The following is a 10,595-nucleotide window of genomic DNA, read 5'->3' as shown; positions in this document are numbered from 1 at the left end:
GAACAATGTGGATTTACTAATTTAAAACTGTTTCATGGTCTCTGTAGTTTGTAAGGACCATACAAAACCGTTCTAAATCCAAACAGTTGTAGGAAATTAAATCAAACTTTTCTATGCCAAGCTACTCTCTTTTATCTTATCTGACATTTAAAGTTTCATTTGATTTGAATTCTTATGACTGACCGGCACGTTTTGATGCAGGCATGTTGCTGGGTCAGCATGTTTGGTTGGTCCTGGAACAACAATCCTGTCAAGTTATAACCCAAACCCTAATCACAACCTTACACTTAAACTAGAAGAAATGTATAGATTGATGTTTAACCCTCACACCTGAAATGATATCCTTCTTTATTCAAGTCTTCTTTGTAAAAGGCGGTTAACATTGCACATTGATGCCATATGTAAAATGATACAAATATACAAACTGAGCCTGCAAATGCTATGATATTTTCAGGCAAACTACAGGGTAATATCATTTTTCAACCCGATTACGATTACGATTATGCACAGTTTAATAAAACAGCATATTTAGGATTATGGATATGTTTTGGGTTTGCGAAGTTCTTATAATAAAGAGAACAGAAATGTGCATATTTGGCAATCTTGCAATGTCCTGGTGCTGTTTTGAATGAATGCACATTTAGAAGAAGAAAAAAAGTGGAAAAACACATACACAAGCACCTTTACTTCTGATTTGTTCTAGTCTTTCAGATGGTTTCTGGTTGATTCCCAGCACTGGCTTTTTTTAATAGATCAGATTAAAGGACGATTTTATTTAACTAATGAACGAAGTGCTGAGGGACTAGATGACCCCATTTAGAAGGAAACCTCACGGGACAGGGCAGTCAGTGTGTTTATGTCCCATCTGTACTCTTCTGCAGCACATCCAAACAAACCTCCGTCCTCCACCCCCATTCTCTCTCCTTCAGATTTCTCACAGCGAGGTTGTCTCACCCCTGAAGATGAGTAATGGCAGAGTCATAGTGACACTTGTCCATTCATCATAATCAGAAGATAGCGCGCCAAAGCAGCACAGCACACAAGAGAAACACCATGAGAAGGGGAGTGATTCATTAGAGTAAGATATTAAACAACACTCTTTAGCATATGTGTCTTTAATTAGGATATAAAGACACCGCCCTCTGTCTCTCTGCCATTTTCTCCTCCTGGGTTTTATTCAAGCAAGCAACAAGGTACATTTTATTTCTTTCATTTTTAAATTACAATCACAAATTAAAATGAGACTGTGAGGAATAGATACAATTTATATTGTCTTATGGTCAAATGGTGTGTAAATTTCAGTTGTCAGACAATTTTAATGTTGTCTACAACCCACTGAACTGTTTAGCTCCTTACTGCCTCGTTTTCATTAAATAAATAAATATAGATACATACATAAGGTGCCTACCTTGACTTTGGCCCAGACAGTTCAACAGCAGTTGTTCTATCGTCTGTTAACCTTGTTTTACCTTACTTTGTTCTCCTTTTCTGGAGTTTCTTTCTTATATATTTTAATAAACAGATTAAACTTGTGCTATACTCTTTCGTTCTATCAATTAAATGGCAGAGACATATTTTAACGAGAACATTTTTAATGATCGATCTCTTTAATGTATTTTTTTCTGAAAAACAAATCTTTGTAACTCTCTGGCATTACCATTTACATAATTCTGTACATGAAAAAGAAAAAAAGCACTGCTTTAGATACAGAGTAACATTTTAAAACTAGAAAAAACCTTCAAAATAAAAATTAGAGGAGGTTTACATTACAAATTAGTAGTAAGACATTGTCTGAAGTGCAATGGTATAGCTCAGATGAGTTTAAAAGTGGAAAAAAAAGATGAAATAAAAATACTTCTCTATCTTAAACAAACAGCAATATCTTTACAGTGAGTAGAGACGTATCCTCTGATGTATTTAAAATAGTAAAAACATATTTACAAATAACTGTATCTGATATATATATCTTTTTCCATCACATATATGTCAGCACCAGTACGAAATAAAAAGAACAAAAAGATCAGCTCGATGACTTCAACAGAAATCAAAAACATGTTAATCTTGGTCCCAGATTGTTGATATTTGGTGAGACGGCAGGAGGACGTGGGCTTTACCCTCTCCATCTGCAATCCTCTTGACAGAGCAACATAACACTGCAAAACACTGAAGATGTGAATGCGTTCAATCTCCCATTTAGACAAAAATTTCTCACAAAAAAAGGCAAGTCAGTCACAATGTTACATTCATGTTCATTCTTCAGAGAGCGGAAACTATAAAACAAGAGTTTGATTACAAAGACACCATGACTATAATACCATAATACCGTAGCAACACACAACAGAGCAGAAAAGATAGATGTTCTTATTTGTGTGGCATCTCATGGTAAAGAGCAGAAAACTAAAGTCTGGCTAGTAAGATAACATTTTGAGACGTCATTTAAAATGAGTTGACAAACTCACAACAATGGTTCATAATCAGGGTCATAAATGAATGTATATTCCCAATAAAGAGAAAATGCCTTTATTAACAAATTAAGTCGATTTTTGTTTTTGTTTAAATTTAGTCACATTTGAAAGAGTTGAAAAGTTGTCTGCAATACAGTTGGCTTGATGGAGTCTTGATGTGCTTGTTTTTCCTCTGTCAGCCATTATGTAGCAGGTAAAGGAGTGTCAGTGTGTTCAAGAGCTGGAAGTGGTGCAATGACTGAAATTAAACATTACAGAAACTAATAAATATTTGTCATTTGAAGAGTAAAATAAAAGATGAAAAGTGGTATGACCCATGAGCGGAAATACAGTATGCACGGTGTATTTTTTTTCTTATTAAAATATCTTCAACCAGTGATCGCAAGCAATAATGTTCAGCTAAAGAAAGGAGAAAAAAAAACAATGTTGGGAAGCATTTAAATATTGGTTTAAATTTCTAGATGTATGAATTAAAACACTGAATTTGCCTCAGATTAAATGTCTGTGGGCAGTTAAAATCGCATCATAAATGTAACTTTGATACTTGAGTTCATGTTCTAGTTTCCTTTCTAGCTGCCATTGTGACTAAAGAAAACATCGTTCTCACAGTTTTAGGGAGGGGAGGGAGAAGTTTGTAGCTGCCAAATCTCTTCAAGCAATATTAACAAACACCTAGTTGACAAACACACACATGGCTTCACTCTTCTACTGACACCGGTCGCCTAGCGACAGCAGAGCATCCATCTTGCATGCACTGAGAGCACACAGTGTCTGATGTGTTTTGTTGTGATGCTCATAGTGCAAACACACACACACACACACACACACACACACACACATGCAAGCACAAAGCAGAGAAAATGCAGAGGATGAACATGTCAAGAGCAGCGAAAAAGGGAGAGAGAGAAGATATGTAAGAGAAGAAAGAGGAGGTGTGGTGAACTGTTTGGTTTGGGAATAGGGATCCAATGTTGACAAAGGCCCACCTCATATTTTCACACACTCTTTCATACGTGAACAGGGTGTCAGAATAAGGGTGAACTAAAAACAATACATAAAAACATCCATAAAATCTTTCCCAATGTCATTTTGCAGGTTTTCAGTGCCTCTTGCCCTTAATCCAGCAGAAAAGATATAAGAGAAAAAAACACAGAAATGGATCAAATCCCAAATGCGTATTTCTTCAAAAAAAAAACAAAAAAAAACACAATGAACACCGGATCCTTGCTCGAGAAGCAACCCAAACAGAGAGGAATTGGTTTAAATATTGTGACAGCACACACATGTAATACACAACATGTAATATATTTCTTAGATTTGTCGACCATGTAATAAAAAAACCCCCAATAAAACGAATCACATTTTCCATAAAATTGTCCGGTTAAAAAATCCCTTAGGCTATTGGCTGGGGAAAAACTCTTCCATCCAACCTTCCGTTGAATCCAAATCTGTCCCATCTGATAAGCTGAACGAAACCCCGGCCCCAGCCCCTGATTGGCTGCTGTAACCGTATGCCAGGTCCTGACTGGACGTCCTCTGGTAGCCCTGAGGCTGACCCCCTGGCATGTACGGCCCACCCCCTCCCGATGTTCCCGGCATGCCCTGAGCAGGGCCCTGTCCGAAAGCAGCCATGTTGGGCACACCCTGGTTCATGCCTGGCATCACCATACCCCGCGGCTGGTTGGTCCTTGGTTGCCCTGCCATGTGCGGCATCATCGGCCCACCCATTGCCGCTGGGTTTATCGAACGCGGGTCCACCATAGTCTGTCCGCCCATCGCTTGTGCGAAATGTTGCTTGGCCATTCTTGGAGCCTGGCCACCTTGCATGGCATATGCAGGGTTACTGTTAAACGCCACCATGTTGTTTGAAGTCCTTCCGCCCATGGCCTGCATGTTTTGCTGTTGCTGCCACGTCTGGCCTCCGCCTCCCATCATGCTTTGCAGTCTCTGAACTTTGGCCATCGGCTGCCCACCAGGGGCAACACCGGCTGATTTTATTTGCTGCTGCGGGAGGGACGGATTCATTAGCATTCCCTGCCCATACCCGCCTCCTCCAGTGCCTCCGCCGACCATCCCTTGCCCGCCGGCGCCCCCTTGTCTCTGCGCCATCAACATGCTGGGCTGGTTGGGATGGTGCTGCTGTTGCTGCTGGAGCATTTGGCCCATGTTTGGGTTCATACCTTGGTACATCCCGGTCTGTGTACCTGCCTGGCCTCCATAGGCCATGCTCATGTCACCCTGTGAAGGCATGGCGCCCGAATTTTGGACGGGTGTCATCTGCAGTATCCCAGGGTTTTGTTGTTGCTGCTGCTGCAGAAGTCGAGCGTTGCGCATGTTCTGCAGTGTCTGGTTCCTTGCTGCCATCTCCTGGGGCGTGCCTAAAATAATTTACAATTAAATAATATTAACTGACATCTGATGTTCTCATTACTTTTCCAGTACATCAAAGACTTGTTTCAATTAAAGTCAAATGGCATAAGGATACACTCTCAAAAGCATAGCGAATCACTGTCAATTGTATATGATGACATAAACTGCACACTGAAATCTCCAGATGTCTGTGCATCAAATTAATAATTCCATGTTCGACACCTTAGAGCTTCAATGAACACATATGTATTACATGTTAAAATTATGTTGACGGGCATCAGACAAAAATTTTGCTATAAATCTAAATAAAATTTAGCTTTAGATTTTCTGCCTTACAGCCCTAACACACATGACTGAAAAATACTGCTTTTCAGCATAATTTGATCTTATGAAGCTACATTTCTGATATTGTTGTCAGATTTGACTGTTGATAAGAAATATTGTATTAAATTGTAACTCCAACAGACTTTAGTTTGGGTGAATGGATGTGTGTGTTATACTGCTTCATTAGAAATGCTGGCAGATGCACTGGGTGTTGAAGTGGCCAGGCAGTATTTTAAAGTGTCAATAAGGTGGCACTGAGGAAGAGCTTTTGTCTCAAAAACTTTTTGCACTTTTCACTTTTTTACGGCCTCTGAATAAGCATTAAATAAAAGATTTTGAGGAGGTTATAGCCCTGCATATAACCGTGTGCGGATTGTCATTTCTGCTGGCTTCATGTTGATTTTGGATCTATGCACTAATTGTGTGACTTTGGGCATCTGACGCTGCTCCTCTTCTGTGACTTTAAAGTGTCAATGAAAAAATAATTTCTTTTCATTTTGAAATCGAGAAAAGCATTTATAGATTTAAAGGAGGAGTTGTGATTTACTTCAGGTCCTTACATTGCTTATATATTAACACCATAAGCCATTTGGCCACAAAGTAATGCGGTCATTATATATAGTGGCAAAGTGTTTAGTGTTTGGGCATGGATATTTTTTGTGTATTTGTATGTGTGCCTTGCCTTGAAACTGCTGGAGCGGGTATGGATTCCTCTGTGCCTGACTCATCTGTCTGGGGAGATGCTGCTGCTGTTGTAACTGGAAAAAGAAAGCAAGCAAAGCAGAAAAAATGCATGAATATCAAAATTCCTTATCAATAATCACAAACAACTGAACAGAAAGCTGAACTCAGAAGCCACGAAGGGTCAGCAGCTGCTTGCACACTCATAAAGGTGACTATTTTATAGGAGTATAAACAAAAGCCCAGCACTATCACCTGTTCTGCCAGCATGTGCTGCTGCTGCTGCTGCTGTTGTCTCTGTTCTCTCATAAGCTGTGCTTTCTGCTGCTCCATCAGATGGAGCTGGACCCTCTTTTCTTGCTCCATAGCCATCATCTGCTTCATCAAGGCTGCCTGTTGTTGCTGCTGTGGATTGGGCATATAACTGCCGGGCCCTGCCCCGTTAGGCCCTGCTGAGGTCACTCCTCCCGGTCCTCCATGAGGTGGCTGGACTCCACCAGCCTGTCGCGGCAGTCCAACCACACCTTCCTACAAGCACAAGAAAAGAGAGCTGATCAGAGAGTGTTCTGTATAACAGACGATTCATTTAATCTATTCAGTCATTAAATTATTGACAGCTAAGACACATAATACTGTTCTAATTGCTTAACTGATTATTTTCAGGTTGAATTGTCATTTGATCTCTGGGAACTGGCTTCATTGGTACTAAATTAAATAATATATATTACATAAACTGTTCAAAAGTAAAAAAAAAAATGGTATACTGTTATTCAGAAAGGATGCATTAAACAGATCAAAAGTGACAGTAAATGTTACAAGAATGTTAGAGTAATGTCACAAAAGATTTCTATTTCAAATAATTGCTGTTCTTTTGAACATGTATTATTCGTTAAAAAATCCTGAAAAATGCATAATGGTTTCCACAAAAATACTGATAAGAAGCATGATTTCTGAAGGATCATGTGACACTGAAGACTGGAGTAATGCCAGCTGAAAATTCAGCTTTATTATTCACAGGAATAAATTACAGTGTAAAATACATGAAAATAGAAAAAAAAATATATACATATTTCACAGTATTACAGTTTTTACTCTATTTCTGATCAAATAAATGTATCCTTTGTGAGAATAAGAGACTTCACATGTAAATACATTTAAATTGAATACTGCAGTAAAAACAATGTTAACATCAATTATGTAAATGGACGTGTCCTTTCCATACCGAGACTTTCAAAAATACTTTGGCCAAGAATAACTGTAGAATATATTTTTACAATGTCATAAATTGAACTCGGTACACTTTCATTAAAATTCATTTCCCAATGAACAAAAATAAAAACTCGCAAATTTTAAGGAACACCAAAGATGATAGGAGCTCTTTATACCCCTCTGAATAGTGGTTAAGATAATATAAATTTACTTTTACTACACTGGAAACAGACTGTGGTCTTGTCTGAGACAATATAAACTGAAATCCAAAACAAAGAGCCATGAGACCCAGACCATGTGTTATGAACTTATAAGATCTGACGTCCAAGAAAACTAAACTGAGACACCAAGTAACTATGTTTTCAGGCCTTTTACTACTTTTTTATAGGAACAGTGAGAGCTAGGATAGAGAATGTTAGGCAGAGGAGAGGGGAACTGTTGCAAACTGGATTCAAACTCACATCATCCGCGCAAGCACCAGTGTGCCCGAGCACATTCACTAACCGCAAGGCTCCAATCTGGAGCGATCATTTTATTCAAACCAGCTCTCCACGAGGCTCTTATAACAGAATAAATAATGAAGCACAAACATGCACACGCCACAGGAGACTGTTCAGATAAATCTAGACCAGACCGGTCAATGAGCTCAAATCTGTGTGTAGACAGCTGGATCTCTTCTGTTAACCAGTCATGCTGCCCAAACCTGCGCCGATCAGCACGTATGTATCTGTGTTGAACGCTGGACAGGCCAGAGGGGGGCAGTGTTGATCCCCCCCCCCCCCCCCCCCCCCCCTACCTTTTTTTTTTCCCCCCCCTTTTAGCCTCCAGTACAGAGTCGATCCTAACCTGGTCATGCCCGACCCCGGTGTTCACTCTCTTGAAATTAGTTTGAAAGTTGTTGTTCCCAGCCTGGTGATTTTCACATAGCTTGACCGCGGTGCGGGGCGGGGGGGGGCGCGTTTCACCCCCCCCCCCCCCAACTCCTTCATTCTCTTTCTCTCACTCCCTTTTTGAGTCGTCATCTATCTCTATTTCTTCCACCTCTGTGCCCATGTCTCCATTCCGTTCTCCATCTTTCCCTCCCTTCCTCCACATTTCCCTTTACCTCCTTTCTTTTTCTTCTCTTTCACCCTCACCGCCTTACATACTCTTTTTCATTACGATCCCCTCATCCCCCCCTTTCCCTTCAGCTCTCTCTGCAGATGGCTTAATCATGAGTGGTGTAAAAGATGTGTCTCCCTTCTTCCTGCCGGATAATGTGTGTGAGCCAAAGACTCCTCAGCCGAGCATGGAGAGAGAAAGAGATGAGGGGTGAGAGAAAAGGACTCAAATGACAGAAAAACATTAAAGAGAGGGAGAGAGAAAAAACAGGAAAGAGAGACAGAGATAGAGAGAGAGAGAAAGCAGGTAGCCAGGCAACAGTGGCTGTAATGTTGAGCAGATGGTGCTCATAGGAGCCATGATGGACGACAGCGGGCAGCAGCTGAGAGAGAGAGAGAGAGAGAGAGAGAGAGAGAGAGAGAGAGAGAGACCGAGCGAGAGCAGCGTAAATTAAGTCTCTCTTTCATCCTCTCTTCCTGTCTTCCTGTCTCCATTGCCATATCCATCTTTTCTCCTTCGTTCACACATGTGTGAACCACTCTTGATCCTACTGTTCGTGCTTTGTCATCTTTCTCTGAAACTAAACTGTCAACCGAAAAGATTGTTGAAGACTGTATGGGAGGATCAGTGCAAATACAGTAAGAGTGTTTTGTATAATAAGATTGTTTATAAACTGACAATGATTACTGAACTTGAAAATGTTACTGAAAGGTGTAGTAGTGTGTATTTTCTGCAGCTCTAGCAAAACCAAAAAAGTAATTAGGGGAATCTGTTTCCAAACAGGTTTCCAGGATATTCCTACTGCCAATGTTTAGGCAAACAAGTAGCCCCGCCCCCAAATGCATGCCATTGGTCTAGCCAGAAGCTGTCGTGGTGGATTGCCCAATCAAACAGTGATGTTTTGAAACCACCACAGAACTTACACTCCGCAAAGACATCAAATGGTTCAATTACATTTACTTACTAACGTTTCAAGTTCGAGAAATTCTGAGAGGGGAAATTTTAAACTAAAATTTGTAATTTCTGTATCACCAGCATCACCAAATGGAACTGAAAATAACTAAAATAATGACTTCCTGCACAATCTGAATCTGCCATTGGTCAGCCAAACAGATAGTCCCTCCCCAACCACACAAAATTAGTAGTTGCTGTTGTTAGGCTGGTCAGGAATCAAACAATCATAATGTTTTGCTAGTGCCACAGAGTCAGAGTATTTAGATTCTTAGGAGAAATCAGCCTACAAATGGCTTACGTACAGTTGTCTAAGCACATTAAGATGAAAGTATTTTAAAATCTAAATGACACTCTCAGCTAGGTGAAAGTATTAAAGTCATCATGAAATCAAAATGGAAAATTCTTATTTTTTAATGGAATACTGTAGTGTTTATTACAAATAATTTATCCGTGCACTTCATTCTTTTTTTTTTAATTCATGTGCCCTCATAATCTTTAATAAAAAAATGTAACCTCCCCTCCCCCTCAAAACAACAACTCTTCAGGTCACGAGCAGTGTTGCCAACTTAGCAATTTTGTTGCAAAATTTAGCAACTTTTCAGACTACCCTAGCAACTTTTTCTTATTTAACCTCCCCTCCCCCTCAAAACAACAACTCTTCAGGTCACGAGCAGTGTTGCCAACTTAGCAATTTTGTTGCTAAATTTAGCAACTTTTCAGACTACCCTAGCAACTTTTTCTTCCAAAAGCACCTAGCAACAAATTTAGCAATTTTAAAAAATTGATTTGGCAACCTTTAGCAACTTTTGATAAGTGACACATTTTCCATCCAAATTACACAAAAAGAGGAAACCACTGATGCCTAGCAGTACACACATCATGTGAATTGAGTTAGCTGCTATTTGCAATTGTTCAATTTAATAATAATAATAATAATAATAATAATTGAATAATTGTTCATTTATGATACACTTTGTTAATAGCTTGTACCTGCGATTGTTAATCAGTTAGTATTCTGTAAGAAAAATGGAAAATTTTTCAGGACATTATCCATTATACATCATCCATTGTAACCCTGTAACCCGAAAACACAATGCGTAATTTAAAATGCAGGTAAAAAACCATTACGGAAAATTCTTTCATATTAACATAGTAGATTGTGCCTTATTTTTACAGACTTTTCTTAGAGTGTAGCATACTAGCTAACTACTAATACACTGCTTAAAGCATATTAGTTGAGAATGTGTAGAATTACTAGTTTACTAGCTACTAAAAAAACTTAAATTGAAATCATTCAAAAATGTGTACGTTTTCAATAATTCAATGTATTTAAAAATATAGTTATTTATATTTTAATATTATGTCATTCATATTATTTTACAAACAAATCTAAATGAACATACATAAAATATATTTTTTGCTGAGATTTGATGATGTGACAATTTTGCGTCGTGATTACGCAATGACGTCATCGCGCAATGACATCACAAC

At 39.1% G+C, this 10,595-nt stretch overlaps 1 protein-coding gene across 1 annotated transcript in view; it reads right to left on the bottom strand.

The window, feature by feature from the left end:
- Positions 1-1,865: 1,865 nt before the first annotated feature.
- The window catches only part of LOC107556508 (mastermind-like protein 3), a 66,986-nt gene continuing 58,256 nt past the window's right edge, over positions 1,866-10,595 (bottom strand). The window contains exons 3-5 of the mRNA XM_016239645.1: positions 6,096-6,368; positions 5,842-5,917; positions 1,866-4,843 (exon numbers count right to left, since the gene is read on the bottom strand). Of these exons, the coding sequence (XP_016095131.1) occupies positions 3,864-4,843; positions 5,842-5,917; positions 6,096-6,368 (1,329 nt within the window). The 3' untranslated portion in view covers positions 1,866-3,863. The remainder of the gene's footprint in view (positions 4,844-5,841; positions 5,918-6,095; positions 6,369-10,595) is intronic.

Source organism: Sinocyclocheilus grahami, unplaced genomic scaffold (genome assembly GCF_001515645.1).
Source record: "Sinocyclocheilus grahami isolate Dianchi unplaced genomic scaffold, SAMN03320097.WGS_v1.1 scaffold571.1, whole genome shotgun sequence".
NCBI lineage: Eukaryota > Metazoa > Chordata > Actinopteri > Cypriniformes > Cyprinidae > Sinocyclocheilus > Sinocyclocheilus grahami.
Note: the sequence above shows the minus strand (reverse complement) of the source record. Positions and strands in the feature narration are given on the sequence as shown.